This window comes from Phoenix dactylifera, chromosome 14 (assembly GCF_009389715.1).
Source record: "Phoenix dactylifera cultivar Barhee BC4 chromosome 14, palm_55x_up_171113_PBpolish2nd_filt_p, whole genome shotgun sequence".
NCBI classification, from domain to species: domain Eukaryota; kingdom Viridiplantae; phylum Streptophyta; class Magnoliopsida; order Arecales; family Arecaceae; genus Phoenix; species Phoenix dactylifera.
The window spans coordinates 23,730,557-23,747,990 of record NC_052405.1 but is presented as its reverse complement, the minus strand read 5'-3'; the positions used below and the strand labels follow the sequence as shown (position 1 = coordinate 23,747,990).

The 17,434-nt window shown below is 40.4% G+C and overlaps 1 protein-coding gene and 1 long non-coding RNA gene across 2 annotated transcripts; both read right to left on the bottom strand.

Annotated features, from left to right (window-relative positions):
* Positions 1-429: 429 nt before the first annotated feature.
* LOC120113188 lies at positions 430-1,154 on the bottom strand. Its single transcript, XM_039134001.1, has 3 exons — positions 1,053-1,154; positions 648-965; positions 430-541 (listed from the first exon to the last, which is right to left on the bottom strand). The coding sequence occupies exons 1-3, from the start codon at positions 1,152-1,154 to the stop codon at positions 485-487; spliced, it is 477 nt and encodes a 158-aa protein (XP_038989929.1). The 3' UTR covers positions 430-484.
* A 3,017-nt stretch (positions 1,155-4,171) lies between these two features.
* Positions 4,172-4,839, bottom strand: LOC120113105. Its single transcript, XR_005514959.1, has 3 exons — positions 4,775-4,839; positions 4,589-4,694; positions 4,172-4,500 (listed from the first exon to the last, which is right to left on the bottom strand). It is a non-coding gene; the product is annotated as an uncharacterized LOC120113105 (long non-coding RNA).
* Between the last annotated feature and the right edge of the window lie 12,595 nt (positions 4,840-17,434).

The following is a 17,434-nucleotide window of genomic DNA, read 5'->3' as shown; positions in this document are numbered from 1 at the left end:
TTTTTTGCGTCGGCAATTCCTGATTTACCAACGCTTGAATGGCGTCGTCGGCATTAACCTTTTCCCGACGCTTTTAAGCGTCGGAAATTGCTCAATTGCCGGTGGTGCCAGAACTTTTTTACCGACGCTTAAAAGCGTCGAGAATTGTCTTTTTTATAAAAAAAATAAAACAATAATCAGTATTATAAAATACAAATTACAAAACCTATATTATAACAATATGAACCTGTATTACATTGATACATTGACACAAATACTCAGATCATTCAAAATATGAATATTGATATATCTGATTAAAACTCCATGTTTTTGACTCATATATCAGAAAAGCTGCCATACAAATTACAATGTACTCTGAAAAAGCAAATTACAATGTACTCTGAAAAAGCAAATTACAATGTACTCTGAAAAAGCAAATTACAATGTACTCTGAAAAAGCAGAAACATATACATATCAAACTCATAAAAGATAATCTAGAATGCATCAGGGACGGGATTCAGCTCCATCATCATCTCTACTAGCGTTTGAAGTATCAGGAATCTACAAAAAAAAAAAAAAACTTTAGAAGTTAAGAATAATGTGATACATTAACTCATATATCATAATTGATAATATGTAAAATATTAAAATATATATAGTTATTTACCTGAGAAGGGAGAAACCGTTGTAACATGGAAGAAATATTCGTAAGCTGAGACTGCAAATTTGCTTGGTTTTGCTTCAACTCATCAATAGTTGCTTGAAGCCGACGAACTTCTGCAGTGTTACTAGATTCTCTGGCATTTCTTGTATATGTGCCCACTGAAGACAACTGAGTGGGGGTAACTCCAACGCCGTAACCCCTCACTCGACCATAACGCTCTGGGCCCATCAATTCAGCGAGCACTTCAGCTTCAATATTATGGGTCGCGTCGGATGATGATGACCCCCCGACGCGCTCCGAAATAAGATTTGTTGCCCTATCCTATATCTCTCCAAAAAAAATTCAAATTAATGTATGCCAATAATAAAACCAAAAAAAATACAGCACAAGCCAAAGATGAATACATACAACTATATCTCTTGACTCCTCCCGGACAAAACTGCCATCTCGGTGGGTGTGAGTCATCCTATAAAACTCCACTCTACCAGGCTCCCTCCCATTATCATCCATCTACAACAAAAAGTATATTTCAAGAGTATACATGCTATATGATAGAATAATTTAAAATAAATTTAAATTATTTCAAGAAAGCTTACGAATTCAGCTCTACGCCTCGTATAACTCATGGAGCCTGAAGTGTGAGGAACAGTCTGTGATGCTCGAGCAGCTCTACCAATATTGGAATATGTCTTCCCCGAAAAACAATAAACAATGTAATGCATAAAATGTATAAATTTCTAATCTATAATAATAGTAAATACAATCTAAGGTATTGAAAAAATATACACAACCTGAGCTCTCTCGGAAAACCAGTAGTGGACAAGCTCCCTCCACTGATGAGAGATTACATCTGGAGGACAAACACGGGCCACCTCCTCTTCAGTCATACCCTCGTGCTTCCAATCCGCCTTTAGCTTCGCCTTATATTCTTTCCATTTGCGGTTGACGGACTTCAGCACCCAATCATGGCTATTTGCAGGAAGGACAAACTTTGTCTACATCAAAGTCAAAAATGTTATATCAATGTTAAATCAAAAAATAATTGAAGATAGTAGGCAAATTCAATTCTTTACCTCAACAACTCTAAGAAGCTCAACCTTATACGAAGGAAGCATTTCGTTCCATTTCGTATAGTTGAGTGGACACAATTGTCCCTTCCGCGCAACCGATCCTAAAAAAGTTGATAAAATGCTTGCAGCATTCTTGATGGGCTGCCCTAGTTCGTTGCAATGGACGACAATCTTCTCATCCTCAGGTAGGCTCCATACGTCCCGTGCTCGAGTGGGCCCTCGTGTTCTCCTCACTCTCCCCAGTCCATCTATAAAATAAGAAGTCCATTAAAGACAAATGATTTAAAATAATTAGAACTGGAATGAACATCTAGCCATTAAAAGCAAATGATTTAAAGCAAAATAGTTAGAACTGGAATGAACTCATAAGTCAAGGAGCAATTGATCAGAGCGAATTAAACATCCTTGACTTATAATTATAGCATTCAAAAAATCAACAAGCTAGAATAAAAATATGAACAAAACCTCAGTGAACAAAATATGAATAAAAAAATATGAATAAAAAATCACTGATGGTCACCCAACCATCAGTGAACAAAATGGCTGGTTGCTGAGTGAGAAGAGTGAATGGACCACCTTTACAACTTCCCTTGAGGGGACCCACCAAAGGAAAGCACGAGATCATCAGAAACAGATGTCCCAATTGCAAAAACAGAAGCTAGGTAAGCACCAATATCACTGAACCAAAAGTTTTGACTGCTGCTTCACCTGTTCATTTCTATCAAAATCTACCCCATTTCCCTCCCCAGGGGAAACAGCGGATCCTAAGAACAGGTCCAACCAATCATGGCACATCCCTAATAAAGATTTGGCATGCATAGATTATAAATAGAGATCAGGCTTCCTTAAAATTCCTTGACAACCATCAGGTCACCAGAAGGCACAATAATAGAAACAAAACAAAACAAAATCTAATCTGTTTATGCCCTTATCAGGACAACATTGAAATGACCGAGGAAGAAGACCTGTTTAAATCAATAGGCACATTAAAGATCACAATAAAATAAGAGTTAATCTATCATCATCCATTAGCAATTATCTATATATGTGTTCACGCCCACAGCTCAGTAGTTACAAGGATATTGAGAGCTTCAAGTCCCATGCATGGATACACTGTCAAAGTGTGTCCTATAAGACTGATCATTTCTGGCAGGTGCTTGCAGCATCCAAATGGCTTATCATTGCTAGTTAAACCTCCAAGAGGGAAGGTTGGCTTAGTGCCTGTAAGACCTTTTACAATACAGACCAGCATAAATTGAATAAAACCTTTCATTCCAATTTCAATGCATTCGGTTTGCAGTCCAAATGGAAATATATTTTTCAAAATACTTCCAATATCCAAAATCATCAAATATGCCATATGTAATGTACTTTTTTAAAGGCAAATGATTTAAAGGCAAAGGATTGTAAATCAAATTACCCAGGACGTCCACGTCATCCGTGTCTGGACGATCTGCAGGTGGAGCGTGCTCCGACTGGGACCCGGACTGAGTATGGGGCTCATCGGGCTGCTGGAAACGATCAGAAGTAGATTCCACAGATGTGTGCTGAAACTCAATATTTCTGAAACGTCTTCCTCGCGGCATATTGTAATCTAGTATGCACAAAAAAGAATCAATATTAGTTAAATATTAAAAGTACATTACTTTTAATATTCTTATAAAAGAAGCATTTGATGTAGGAAAGAGCTCTCCTTGTCATTTGTTAGGTTGCCTATACTTGCAGTCACACATAATAAAGAACTCAATCAACAATATAAGCAAAAAAGTTACGATATCTGAAAATCCGGAATAAAAACACAACAGCAAAGATACATGACAAAAGCTGAAGCCTCCTTTGTCAAACAGACACCTCGCCAAAATAGATATCTCGTAACAAGTGGGTTTAAGGAATACTACCATCCTCACACATATGAAAAAAATATAATAAAAGTTGTTCTTTTTGAAGATCAACATTGGACTTTTGATCGAAAAGAATGCCAATTGTTTGTTAATTTTTGTATATGAGTCTTTGGTCCCACGGATGTGTGCTGAAACTCAATATCTCTGAAACGTTTTCCTCGCGGCATATTGTAATATAGTATGCACAAAAAAGAATCAATATTAGTTAAATATTAAAAGTATAGAAATAATTTATAAATTGCAAAATAATTTAATGTATAAAACTAATGTTTTACTTACCATTAAGAAACTAGCCAGCTCTCATTCAATATCCATCCTAACCAAACTAGTAAAATTCAGTTCATCAATTGGCGGAACATTAAAAGGCATACACTGAGTATAAGTCTCATCATCCTCCTCTGTTAACCCTTTTCCCATATCATACAAGTCCCTAGGTTTAGTCTTAATAACAACAGACCAATCTTTATCTTTAGAGTCTTGCACGAAGAACACTTGTTGAGCTTCAGATGAAAAAACAAATGGGTCATCTTTCAATAGCACACCAATATGTATCAACCTTGAAAAATTTACTAGTGTGAAGCCATTTATATCTTGCCTCAAACCTCTAGATGAGTTTATATCCACCCAATCACATCGAAATAATACTACCTTAAAGTTCCCGTAATAATCCAACTCATAAACATCTGTTAGGGCACCATAATAAATTTTTCCGTCCGCCTCAACCATAACTCCACTATTTTGTGTTTTTCTAAATTTTTCACGTTTTTTTGTATGAAATTTAAAACCATTTATAATGAACCCATCATATCTGTTGACAATATTGTTCGGACCTCGAGCAAGGACTATTAATTCATTGGAACAATGTCTCTCCATCATGGTCGGTACCTAAAAAATTTAAGTCAGATAATAATTAATTTTACACAGTTCCAATCGTAGAATATAATAAAAGACCTAATAGGATTCAACGTCTAACCTGTTTTAATAACCATTCAGGAAATAACTCAACCAACCATCTTTGCTCAATCCTTGGGGTAGGATGAATGTTATTGTTGGCGCTTCGTTGAGCCACTAAAAAATCTCTGCACGAGAAAAAAATTATTTGTTTTGAATATTATATCTGATATGACAGTAAATTGTGATTTGTTATAACCATACTGACCTGCGATACTCGGATATTAAGTCACTGTGAAGTAAGACATAACGATGTGCCTGTGCCAATAATTTATGATGAATTACAGTACTTTTAGCTTTCCCCACAAATCTTCCACCAGATGAGAACTTGTACTCCTCTGCATTATGTATAATATCGTAATTCCTTTGTGGTCGATTAAAAGCAGTTTCAACTCCTTCAAGGTATCTCGAGCAGAATGTCAAACACTCATCAGCAATATATCCCTCCGCAATCGATCCCTCGGGATAGGCTCGATTGCGTACATATTCCTTTAAGCGCACAAGATACCTTCAACAGTAAATTTTAATGCTCAACATCAACATCGAGGAAGATAATAGGATATATATTCATATTAATAATAAATATGGACATTAGAGTTTAGAATATCACCTCTCAATAGGATACATCCATCGGTAGTGAACCGGTCCACCAAGTTTAGCTTCCGCCGCTAAGTGAATGAGTAGATGAACCATAATAGTAAAAAACCCAGGAGGAAAGATCTTCTCCATATGGCACAGTGTTAGTGCAACATTAGACTCCAATTGATCAAGCTCCTTGGGATCTAGAACTTTGGAACATAATGCCTTAAAGAAGGATGATAACTGAGTCACAATTGCAAGAACTTGTTTCTGTGTTAATGATCTTAAAGCCAATGGGAAGATATCTTGCATCAAAATATGGCCATCGTGACTTTTAAGATTCGTAAGTTTTCGCTCTTTAAGATTAACGCATTTTGAAATATTCGATGCATACCCATCTGGAACCTTCATATTTTTCAAAACCGTTAGAAAAAGATCTTTCTCTGGAGTAGACATTGTGTAACATGGAGGAGGTATAAAATATTTATCATTGGGTTGTTCTTTCGAATGAAGCTCTTGTCTTATGCCCATGTCTTTCAAATCAAGACGCGCTTTCAAGTTGTCTTTAGTCTTTCCTTCAAGATTTAACATTGTTCCAATCAAATTATCACAAACATTCTTTTCTATATGCATGACATCAAGATTATGTCGAAGAAGATTATACTCCCAATAAGGTAATTCAAAGAAAATGCTCCTTTTTTTCCATAACTGCTTCTGTGTAGATACCGAGTTTGTGCCATCATCATTTTTCTGTTCATAAATACTGTCATCATTCTCGAAGTTGTCAGCGTCCTCAAAAACCTGTGTCACTGAGCTGCCAACATCCCCCCTTCCCCGCTTCTTTGAACTGTTGAATGCCTTACCAGGTATATAGTTAGTGCCATGAGTTTGTTTAAGAACTTCAGTTCCAGTTGGTGGAATAGGTGCAGATCGCAACTCTATGGTACCATCAAACTGATTATTCTGATGTCGAAATGGATGATTTGCTTCTAACCATCTTCGATGACCCATATAACAGAATTTTCCTCCATGTTTTAACCAATATGAATGAGTTAAATCTCCACAAGAAGGGCATGCAATACGCCCCTTAGTGCTCCAACCGGATACATTAGCATATGCAGGAAAATCATTGATTGTCCAGATAAGAGCTGCATGCAATTTGAATGTTCGGCCAGTGAAAGCATCAAATGCATCAACACCCTGCCATAGCTTTTTCAATTCATCTATTAAAGGCTGCAGAAAAATATCTATATCATTACCTGGGCTCTTATCACTGGGAATAACCATTGACAGAATGAGTGAAGACTGTTTCATACACATCCATGGTGGTAAATTATATGGAACCAAAATAACTGGCCAAGTGCTGTATGTAGAACTCATCGTTCGAAATGGATTAAATCCATCCGTTGCCAAACCCAGCCTTACACTGCGAACATCAAAAGCAAAATTGTGATGCCTATCATCAAATGCTTTCCATGCTAAACTATCCGCTGGATGTCTTAACATTCCATCCCTTGTACGTCCTTCATCATGCCATCTCATTAAGGAAGCCGTCTTTGATGATGCATACATCCTTTTCAATCTAGGTATGAGAGGAAAATACCTCAAAACTTTAGCCGGAATTTTTTTAGACTGTGTAGCATCCACTTCATTCGACAAATCATGCCCGTCTTCATTTTGTTTTTTCCATCGTGAAGACCCACATGTTCGGCACGAATCTTCATTAATATTATCACCACGATATAAAATACAATCATTTGGACAACTATGAATCTTCTCATATCCAAGATTTAAGTCTTTTACTAGTTTTTTGGCTTCATAAGAAGTTGACGGCAAAATAACACCTTCTGGAAATGCATCTTTTAATAATTGAAGAAGCATAGTAAAAGACTTCCCAGACCATCCATTCAAATATTTCAAATGAAATAAATGCACCATAAAAGAAATCTTCGTAAATTTCTTCAACCCGGATATAGTTCTTTATCACAATCTTTCAGCAAGTTATGATACCGAGTTGTGTTATCTTCAGAGTATATAGGTTCCTCAACATGTATAGATTCAGTAACGGTATGCTCATCACCTATTGGATGGAGCTCCTTCTTGCTCTCCACTAAAATCTGTTAAATTTCTAATATTATGTTCAAGAGCATCTCTGAGTAAGCCCCTCATATCATCTTCTACAACAGGATTTCTGTCTGTGTTACTAGATCTAATACTAGCAGTGTGTTCTATAACTAAGGGTTGGTTAGATGAAGACGACAATTTAGACTCTCCATGAAATATCCATTCTGTATAACCCTTCAGAAAACCATTCCATACCAAATGTTCTTCAACAATTTGTGGAGCGATAGCATAACAATTTACACATTTTTGACATGGACAAAAAATATTCCCATTCATTTCAGATTTCTCAGAAGCAAATTTAACGAAATTCTGAACTCCATTCAAATATTCGGCACTGGATCTCGACTTATTTATCCAACTTTTGTCCATTCTATTAAAATACTGATTGAACTGCAAGTAATATAAAAAAATAATAAACGAAATTAGGGTATGAATCACCAATACGAAATCATGGTACAAAAAGAGACACAAGCAATCAAAGCCCTATAAGAGACACAATACGTAGCCCATTGATTTAGCTAAGGCCAACCCCATGCAGCCCAACATTATAAAGACCTACCAAAACATACCTACGTATGCTCTTGCAAAAAACTATTGGAGAAAATGAACAATTAAAAAAACACACATACTCATACAAAAACACATACCACCACACTTACTATTAAAAAAATAAAAGAAGAGGGAATATAGTTAGTGTTTGAAATTGCAAAGATTTGCCAATTGTCATGAGATCTTAAAAATCACAAGCACTGTGTTTGAATTCCAGGATTGAAGAAAAGAATTTTTTTTCGCTTGGGAATGTTATGATGTTAATGTGATGTAGAAGTATCTTAGTAGTATCACGTTCGAAAAATCTCCACTATTAAAATATAAGTTACTAAGATTTTGTCCACCATTCATGAATCTTTTTCATTACCATCTATTAGTCAATGCAGCGCTCTATTTTTATCCTCTTCAAATTAAATATACCCCTAGTAGCTCTTGCTTAAGGGAGAGAAACAAGAGGATTTTACTGGCTAAGAGTGAGAATGTATTTATTAGGCATTTAGGCATGGATTAGAACTATTATTTATTTTTTTTATTCTTACCCTCACATGCACCTCAAGTGCCAAGCTCTGGTTTATAATAATGTGATATGACAAGGTAGACCTTATATGAATTAGTGGCAAAAGATTCATAAACAAAGCACAACAAACAAATATTTGACAAAAGACTCATAAACAAAGCACAACAAACAAATATTATGCAACTTTCTGATCAATGCTAGAAGTGTCCATGGCCTGGATGAAATATCAGGAAAATGCCGGAAATTGGCATGTCCACCTACTTGACAGAAATATGCCACATCTCATGCCCCGTCTGTCTCACATAGCCCTGTTTACTTTAAGGCTATTACCCTCAAAACCCTGGAAAGCTCCCAGTTCCCAACTGCCTACTTTTTTACCTCTTTTTTTACTATTAAATCAGTTATTAGCCGCCACCTGGAGGGTCATATACAGCAATTTTGAAACCTTAGCAGTGCACATATTCTCGCCAGAACACTCCCATTTTTCTCCTGTTAGGAGGGTCCTCCTTTCCATCTGTGGAGCATTCAACAATTGCCGGCAAAGCTTTGTCCCTCTATTTATACCATGACTTAAAATGGGTGCTCTTTTCCACCTGCATGCATGCTTCTGCAACAATAATCCTAACAGAGATGCCATTTTTATAGTTGAATGAAACAAAACAGAATAAATAAAATATCTCTTAGCCTTTGGGCCAATTGATAGGATAATAAACTCTAGCAAGGCGAAACTAAAATTCATCAAAATTGTTTCAAATTATAAAGCCAATTTAATCTCTACAAAGAATATATCCTAAACAATCTAAAGAATTCATTTGCTATGTTACAATGCTTTCACAATTTTACCTTAAACTTTGTCAAATAAATGTCTACAGAACAAAACATCAGCAGGAAAGTATGGCTTTAATTTATTGATAAAAGTAAATTTTACTTCAGCGTGAGGGTCATACCACGGATCCTAAAATGACTTCCTGTACTAGACGGAAGAGAAGACACTGAGGTTCGAAGAAATCAAATCTGCATCATTTCTCTGCTTGTTAGTCCATTCAGAAAATAATCCTATAGTATGATCAGCAGAATTCTCTGAGCTGTTACCTTGGTTCAAAGCTAAGAGAAACAAGGCTAAAACTATATCATTCTCAAATGCAAATTCAGCAAGACAAACTACTGTGACAATTTCTCAGTCTAATGAGAGAAGCAAAAGATTCATAAACAAAGCACAACAAACAAATATTTGACAAAAGACTCATAAACAAAGCACAACAAACAAATATTATGCAACTTTCTGATCAATGCTAGAATTGTCCATGGCCTGGATGAAATATCAGGAAAATGCCGGAAATTGGCATGTCCACCTACTTGACTGAAATATGCCACATCTCATGCCCCGTCTGTCTCACATAGCCCTGTTTACTTTAAGGCTATTACCCTCAAAACCCTGGAAAGCTCCCAGTTCCCAACTGCCTACTTTTTTACCTCTTTTTTTACTATTAAAAATGTAAAAGAAGAGGGGATTTGTATCTGCATCTCCCTCAACTGGTGAAGAATTTTCCCTACAGGAATTAGGGAAAATTCCTGATACTGCCTGAAAAACAAAATGAATTCGGTGTACCAGGCTCGGACTAAACAATCAATATGCAATTAATAAATGTTAAAAGAGAGTATGAGGATCACTTACCTCAGACGACCGCCGAGTAGCTAGGGCTCGGGATGGAGGTTTGATGTCGGCGCGCAGCTAGGGCATCGACCGAGAGAGGATGAGGAGAGGGGGCCGGGCGAGCGTTAAAGACAAGAAGAAAACAAACAGGAGGAGGAGGAGGAGGAAGAGAAGGAGGAGGAGGAGGCTTACCTCAGACAACGGCGAGGTCGACGGCGGCGGAGAAGCGGAATCTTCGATCGCCGATCGAGGCTACGGATGGAGGTGAGATAAGTTTGCAAGCCCTGAAAACAAAGAAGAGGAGGAGGACGAGAAGGAGGAGGAGGAGGATGAGGAGAAGGAGGAGGCTTACCTCAGAGAAGGAGGAGGAAGACGGCAGCGGGGAAGCCACGGATCGCGATGGAGCTGAGAAGTCGGCGATGGAGCTAGGGCATCGACTGATAGAAAGGGCCTCGACCGATAGAAAATGGAGGAGACGGGGCCGGTTTGGGGGTTTAATGTTTCCTAACGATGCTTTTAAGCGTCGTAGTTTCTAAATCTTTGACCGACGCTTCAACGCGTCGTCGTTTCTTTGGATTTACCGACGCTTACTAAAAGCGTCGGCAAAGGTTGGGCTGGGCCAAACTTTTCCGACGCTTTCCCTAGCGTCGGGAAAACACAGTCGCCAAAACTCCCATTCGTTGTAGTGTACGGTTTCTAACGACGCTTATAAGCGTCGTTGTTTCTTAAACTTATAACGACGCTTTATAGCGTCGTTGTTTGTTTCGCTTTTCCAACGCTAACCCAAAGCGTCGGAAAAGGTTGGCTGTGAGCCAACCTTTACCGACGCTTTTCCCTAGCGTCGGGAAAAGTAAGTCGGCAAAACCAACATTTGTTGTAGTGAGGGTTTTATCAGGCCTAGTGTTCCTCCTTGGGGCGCTCCTGTATTATTTGTGAAAAAGAAAGACGGTAGCCTCCGACTCTGTATAGACTACCAGAAACTAAACAGGGTGACAGTACGGAATAAATACCCACTACCAAGGATTGATGATTTGTTTGATCAGCTGCAAGGGGCTCAGGTTTTCTCAAAAATTGATCTTCGTTCTGGTTACCACCAATTGAAAATAAAGGCAGAGGATGTACCCAAGACAGCTTTCAGGACCAGATACGGGCATTATGAATTTTTGGTCATGCCTTTTGGTTTGAAAATGCACCGGCTGCCTTCATGGATCTTATGAATCGCATATTTAAACCTTATCTGGATCAATTTGTAGTAGTGTTCATTGATGATATTTTGGTGTATTCAAAGAGCCCACAGGAACATGAAGAACATCTAAGGGTTGTATTGCAAATTCTTAGAGAAAAGAAGCTGTATGCTAAGCTATCAAAGTGTGAATTCTGGTTGGATAGCATTTCTTTTCTTGGGCATGTGATCTCCAAAGAAGGTGTCTCTGTTGATCCAATGAAAGTAGAGGTGGTAGTTGGGTGGTGTAGACCTACCAATGTAACTGAAGTGCGCAGCTTCTTAGGATTGGCTGGATATTATAGAAGATTTGTTGAGGGGTTCTCCCATATTGCCATGCCTTTAAGTCGCTTGACTCAGAAGCAAGTAAAGTTTGAATGGACAGATGATTGTGAACAGAGTTTTCAAGAGCTGAAAAAGCGTCTGGTGATAGCCCCAGTGCTAGCTATTCCATCTGGAACAGAAGGCTTCACCATCTACAGTGATGCATCTCGTAAAGGACTTGGGTGTGTACTGATGCAGAATGGGAAGGTGATAGCTTATGCCTCTAGACAGTTAAAGTCATATGAACAGAATTACCCTACACATGATTTGGAGTTGGCAGCAGTAGTTTTTGCTCTGAAGATATGGAGGCATTACTTGTATGGAGAACACTATGAGGTTTTCACAGATCATAAGAGTTTGAAGTATATCTTCACACAGAAGGAGCTGAATTTGAGGCAAAGAAGATGGCTAGAACTACTGAAGGATTATGACCTGACTATTAGTTACCATCCAGGGAAAGCAAATGTAGTGGCTGATGCTTTGAGCAGAAAATCCTCAAGTGGGCTAGCAGCGTTAATCACTACACAGAAGCATATTTTATTAGATTTGGAGAGATCAGGGATTGAGATACGGCTACATGATCCTAAGGTACATCTGGCTACCCTCATAGTGCAGCCTACTCTGATTGAAAAGATCAAGATGTCTCAGAGAGAGGATCCAGAGTTACAGAAGATTAGAGAAATAGTAGAGTCAGGTGTGCAGTTAGAATTCCGAGTGCATGAAGATGGCTCTTTAAGATTCGGGAACAGGGTATGTGTGCCAAAAGTACCAGAAATGAAGAAAGAGATTCTTGATGAGGCCCATAACTCAGCTTATACAGTGCATCCAGGCGGTACTAAAATGTACCGAAACTTGAAGAAAAATTTTTGGTGGAGTGGCATGAAGCGAGATATAGCGCAGTATGTGGCTCAGTGTTTAGTGTGTCAGCAAGTGAAAGCTGAGCATCAGAGGCTTGCTGGACCACTACAGTCTCTTCTCATTCCTCAGTGGAAGTGGGAACATATCACCATGGATTTTGTGACTGCTTTGCCTAAGACTCCTCGGGGTAATGATGCAGTGTGGGTGATTGTTGACCGACTGACCAAGTCAACACATTTCTTGCCTTTTAGAGTTGGTTTTTCTTTGGAGAAATTGGCAAGTATGTATATAGAGCAAATTGTGAGGCTGCACGGGATTCCAGTTTCAATTGTGTCTGACAGAGATACTAGATTTGTGTCACAATTTTGGAAGAGCCTTCATAAAGCTCTTGGTACAAGACTGGACTTCAGTACAGCTTTTCATCCACAAACTGATGGACAGTCGGAGCGCACTATTCAGATCTTGGAGGATATGTTAAGGGCTTGTGTCATGGATTTGGGTGGTGCATGGGATAGTCATTTGTCACTGGTTGAATTTGCCTACAACAATACTTATCAGACCAGCATTCAGATGGCTCCTTTTGAGGCACTGTACGGCAGGAAATGCCGATCTCCAATTTGTTGGGATGATGTGGGAGAAAGAAAAGCATTGGGTCTAGAGATAGTACAGCAAACTATAGATAATATACAGGTGATCAGAGAACGGCTCCTTATAGCTCAGAGTAGACAAAAGAGTTATGCTGATAATAGGAGAAGAGAACTGGAGTTTCAGGTAGGTGATCATGTTTTCTTGAAAGTATCTCCTACTAAAGGTGTGATGAGGTTCGGGGTTCGTGGCAAATTGAGCCCTAGGTATGTTGGTCCATTCGAGATCCTGGACAGAGTTGGAGAAGTGGCATATCGTTTGGCTTTACCACCAGCTTTATCAGGCGTACATAATGTGTTCCATGTTTCAATGCTGAGAAAATATATTCCGGACCCGAACCACGTGGTAGATTTTGACCCTATAAGTCTGCATGAAGACCTAACTTATGAAGAGTACCCGGTACGGATTGTGGATAGAAAGGATCAAGTGTTACGACGTCGGACCATTCCTTATGTAAAGGTGCAATGGAGCAATCACTCAGAAAGAGAGGCCACTTGGGAGCTCGAGGAAGAAATAAAAGCCAAACACCCTCAACTCTTTGGTAATCCAGTTACGTTAATTTCGCGGACGAAATTTTTTTTAGGAGGGGAGAATGTGAAAGCCCATAAAAAAAAGGAAAGGGGACGGGCCAGCCCGAAAAGACCGGGCCCATCCCCTTATTACGATCGTGCCCTAGGCACGATCGTGGTAGAGAGGGGCACGGGAGAGAGGGGCGGCGGCGGCGTTCGGTGGGAGGCGACTCGCCGGAGGAGACCGAGCGCCGGAGAGGGAGATCCGACCGGCCGCGGGGGACAAGCCTTCCTCTTTCCTTCGATGAAGACCCTCCACAAGAGAGGATTTTTTTTTCCGAGTTGCTCACAGATTCCTCTCCGATTTCATCGCCGAAAAGGCCGCCGGAGCACCCCGCCGGACCGAGGTATGCATGGCTCACCTCTTGTGTTTCCTTTGCTAGGGTTAGGCTGGGTAGGATCGAGATTTTGGCTGGCGGATCGTCAAGGAAGAGTCCGAAACAGGGTACCCCCGTTTCGGCCTCCCTCTTCCGGATTTCGCCGCCGCCGGCCGTCGGGTTGGCCGGGATTCATGGCGGCGGGGTTGAATCGGGACTGTGGGAGGTCGGAGAGGGATTTTCTAGGGTTTATTGGAGAAGGGGAGTGATGGATCCGAGGTCTTCTTCCTCGTGAATCCATCTCCTTCCTTTTCCCCTTTCCCTCTCGTCGGCGGCGATGACGGCGGCTGGCCCCCGGCGGCGACGGCGGCGGCTGTCGTGGGCCACTGGGGTTGCCATCGGGTGGGAGCCGAACCGCCGCGATGATGGCCGTCTGTTGATGTTGGAAGAGGGGGGGGGGAAGAGCATGTCGGTTCTTGGGGGGGAGAAGAAGAAGATCTCTTCTTCTTCACTCACTCTCTTGACCGGCCACCATCGCCGGCAACTGCAACGGTGGCGGCCGGCGACTGCATCAGGGTGACAAAGGTGTTGTCGGGTTGGGGAAGGTGAGGGCACAGCCACCCTAGCTGTTGCCCTTGGACCAAAAAGGTGGAGGATGGGAGATGTACTCCCATCCGTGAAGGGAGAAGGGAAGGGAAGAACCCTTCTCTCTTATCATCCTGCTTTTGGTCTCTTCACCGGGACCGATCATCATCACGACGTGGCTGCGGCCACGGCTAGCGACGACATAGGCTGGTGGTATAAGGGTGGGAGTCGGGCCACCCCGACTGCCCTAGATTTGGAGGGATTGAGATGTTGGAGACCTGGTGATGGACCCCATAGTAGATGTGAATTATGGTTTAGAATACTTAAATATTAAATAATTTAGTTTGTGATTTATAATTGATGTTGTAGGGGAGGAGTCAGCGGTGCCAGAAGATTTTGATCAGGGGACTCAGCACCCCAGTGCGTAGGTTGTGATTCAGATCCGTGGTAACGTCAGTCTACAATTTCTGTAAGAATCCCTACAACTGAGTACCTCTTTTTATGCATGTATGGAATTTTATCTTTGGATATATTTTTTATCAGTATGTCGATATTAATTTTATGAGCTTGTATGACACATATGAGATGTGCATTTTGATTGCTATGGAAATATTGAAATAATTAAATTGGGAAGAATTAACATATTTTTGAGAAATTATAAAAATATGTGGTGTGATTGGAATTTGATTAAACATGTAAAACTAGACATGTAAATTGGGTTGGACTAACCTTGTCATGGGATAGCCTCTACGAGCTTTTGCGTAGGATAGCCTCCACGGGTTTACGCGTGGGATAGCCTCTACGAGCTTATGCGTAGGATAGCCTCCACGGTTTTACGCGTGGGATAGCTGCCACGAGCTTATGCGTGGGATTTGTGCAGTCTTGGACTGGGACATGAACTTGGTTAGTCCAATGCCAGAAGTGAAAAAACTTTGAAACTTGGAAATCAGAGTAATATGTGAATGGATCACATAATGTGAAAGAGGATTTATGTATATGTACTGATATATACGCTTGTTGTTTGTTAAGCTTTTTGAATGATGAAATAGCATTTATTTGATGCTTGATTTATTTTATTAATATTTTGTGTGTGGCTGTTGGGATTCTTACTGGGCTGGAAAAGCTCATATTACTCTTACTTTCTTTTTCAGAGGCATTGGATTTGTAGAGTCCATTGGGTGGGACGAGAAATGAGATCAGCATGGAGTCTGACTACTAGATAGATAGAAGTTAATTTATCTTTTGTTTATGGACATTGGAAAATTATGTAATAATTCCGTACAATTTGGTTGGATTTGATTTAACTTCAGTAATCATTAATTTTGGCATTTATGGAATTATTGAAAATTATTTGTTTATCTTAGGCCTTGCATGATCTTTAGGGCACTGCTCTAGGGCTCATGCGGCCAGTCGCGTGCCGGACCCAGGTGATGGGTTTCGGGGCGTGACAAGAAGAAGCTCGGACGCCGTGGATCCGAGACGGAAGATTGCGGATGCCGTGAGCCAGCATCTCGGGATGCTCGCAGGAGGATGCGGATGGCTGGTAGAAGGGGGATCTCGGGAGGTTGCACGGACAGCTGAAATCCGGGAAGTGAATCACGGACGCGGGCGAAGGAGGTGGGCGGACGGCTGGGCGGTGATCGCAGACGGCTTGGGACGCTTCACGGACCGCCGGGACGCTTCACGGACGCTGGGATGGATCGCGATCGCGGGAGCTGGAGCGCGTGAGGTGCAGGGTGAGCGGACGGCTGCGGGATTGAAGCTTGGAAGAGGTAGACGTGGGCGAGACGAGTTGGACACAAACGCTGGGAGGATGAGAAAGCGGTCAAGACGGGAAGGGAGGAGTTCTGATACGCTGGAACGTGGACGGTGCAGATGGAGAAAAAATAACTGATGCTGGCGCTTGGGATGATGCTGATTTGGAATCACAAAGTCAATTGACTGCAGATGGCTGGAAGCTTGAGTTGCATCGCGAAATTTGGGAAGTCGTTCGGCTGCGCGGAAGAAGAGTCACGGACTCTGTTCTGCAGTTGGGAAGATGCATCCTTTTTAGATGAATTTATACAAAATAATGATAAAAATTATAATAAGTGCTAAGGATAAAATATTAATCATGCAAATGTTAACACATATTATTTATCATTATTTTGCTAGCATTAGGCTAAGTTAATTGGTACTTAGATCGCACTTTTGTGCTCTCATCACTTATTCACACATTACAGGTGTCACAGAATCTCCACCACTAGAGATGACATTTGGGCTGGGTTTGGTTCAGGTCGAGCAAGTTCAAATATAACCAAAAAATCCTCTCAACGCATCCCTTGGCTTAGAAAATAAAAAATGCCAAGCATTTCCACATTATATACATGACAAAACCTGTTGCTAAACCTTTACTATTGTCTTTTACGGAAATGCTCATAATTGCATAATGCAATCAATGTCGGCACACTATTCTAGCAACAAGGAAAAGAGATGAAGGGGCAAGGAATTCAAAGAATCAGGAAAAACTCCACAAAAAAGCACCAAAGCAGTTCAAAGGTAACTGATGCAAAGAAGGAGCTGTTCTCTTTTCACGACTGAAATCTATAATGAACATGCACAATTTTGGATGACGTAATCGCATCTAGATCTTCCCAATTATCTTCTCTAATTTTTTTCTCTCGTATGGATAACCCAAAATGTTAGTATAGCCAAAATATACTAGGATTTCAGAGAATCATTTAGTTCTGGCTTTGCTTGCACATTGATTAGCTCCCAAGTGGCAATCCAATTATCATGAACTATACGCACGCCACAAACCTTGATCATTCTGAAACCAAAAAACACCAACAAAAAAGGATTATAATTTGATTAAAATCCCTAATGACACCTCAAAGTAACCAGTGGACCTGCTAGTTTTCCCTCTGCAGTAACTGCATTTCTTTC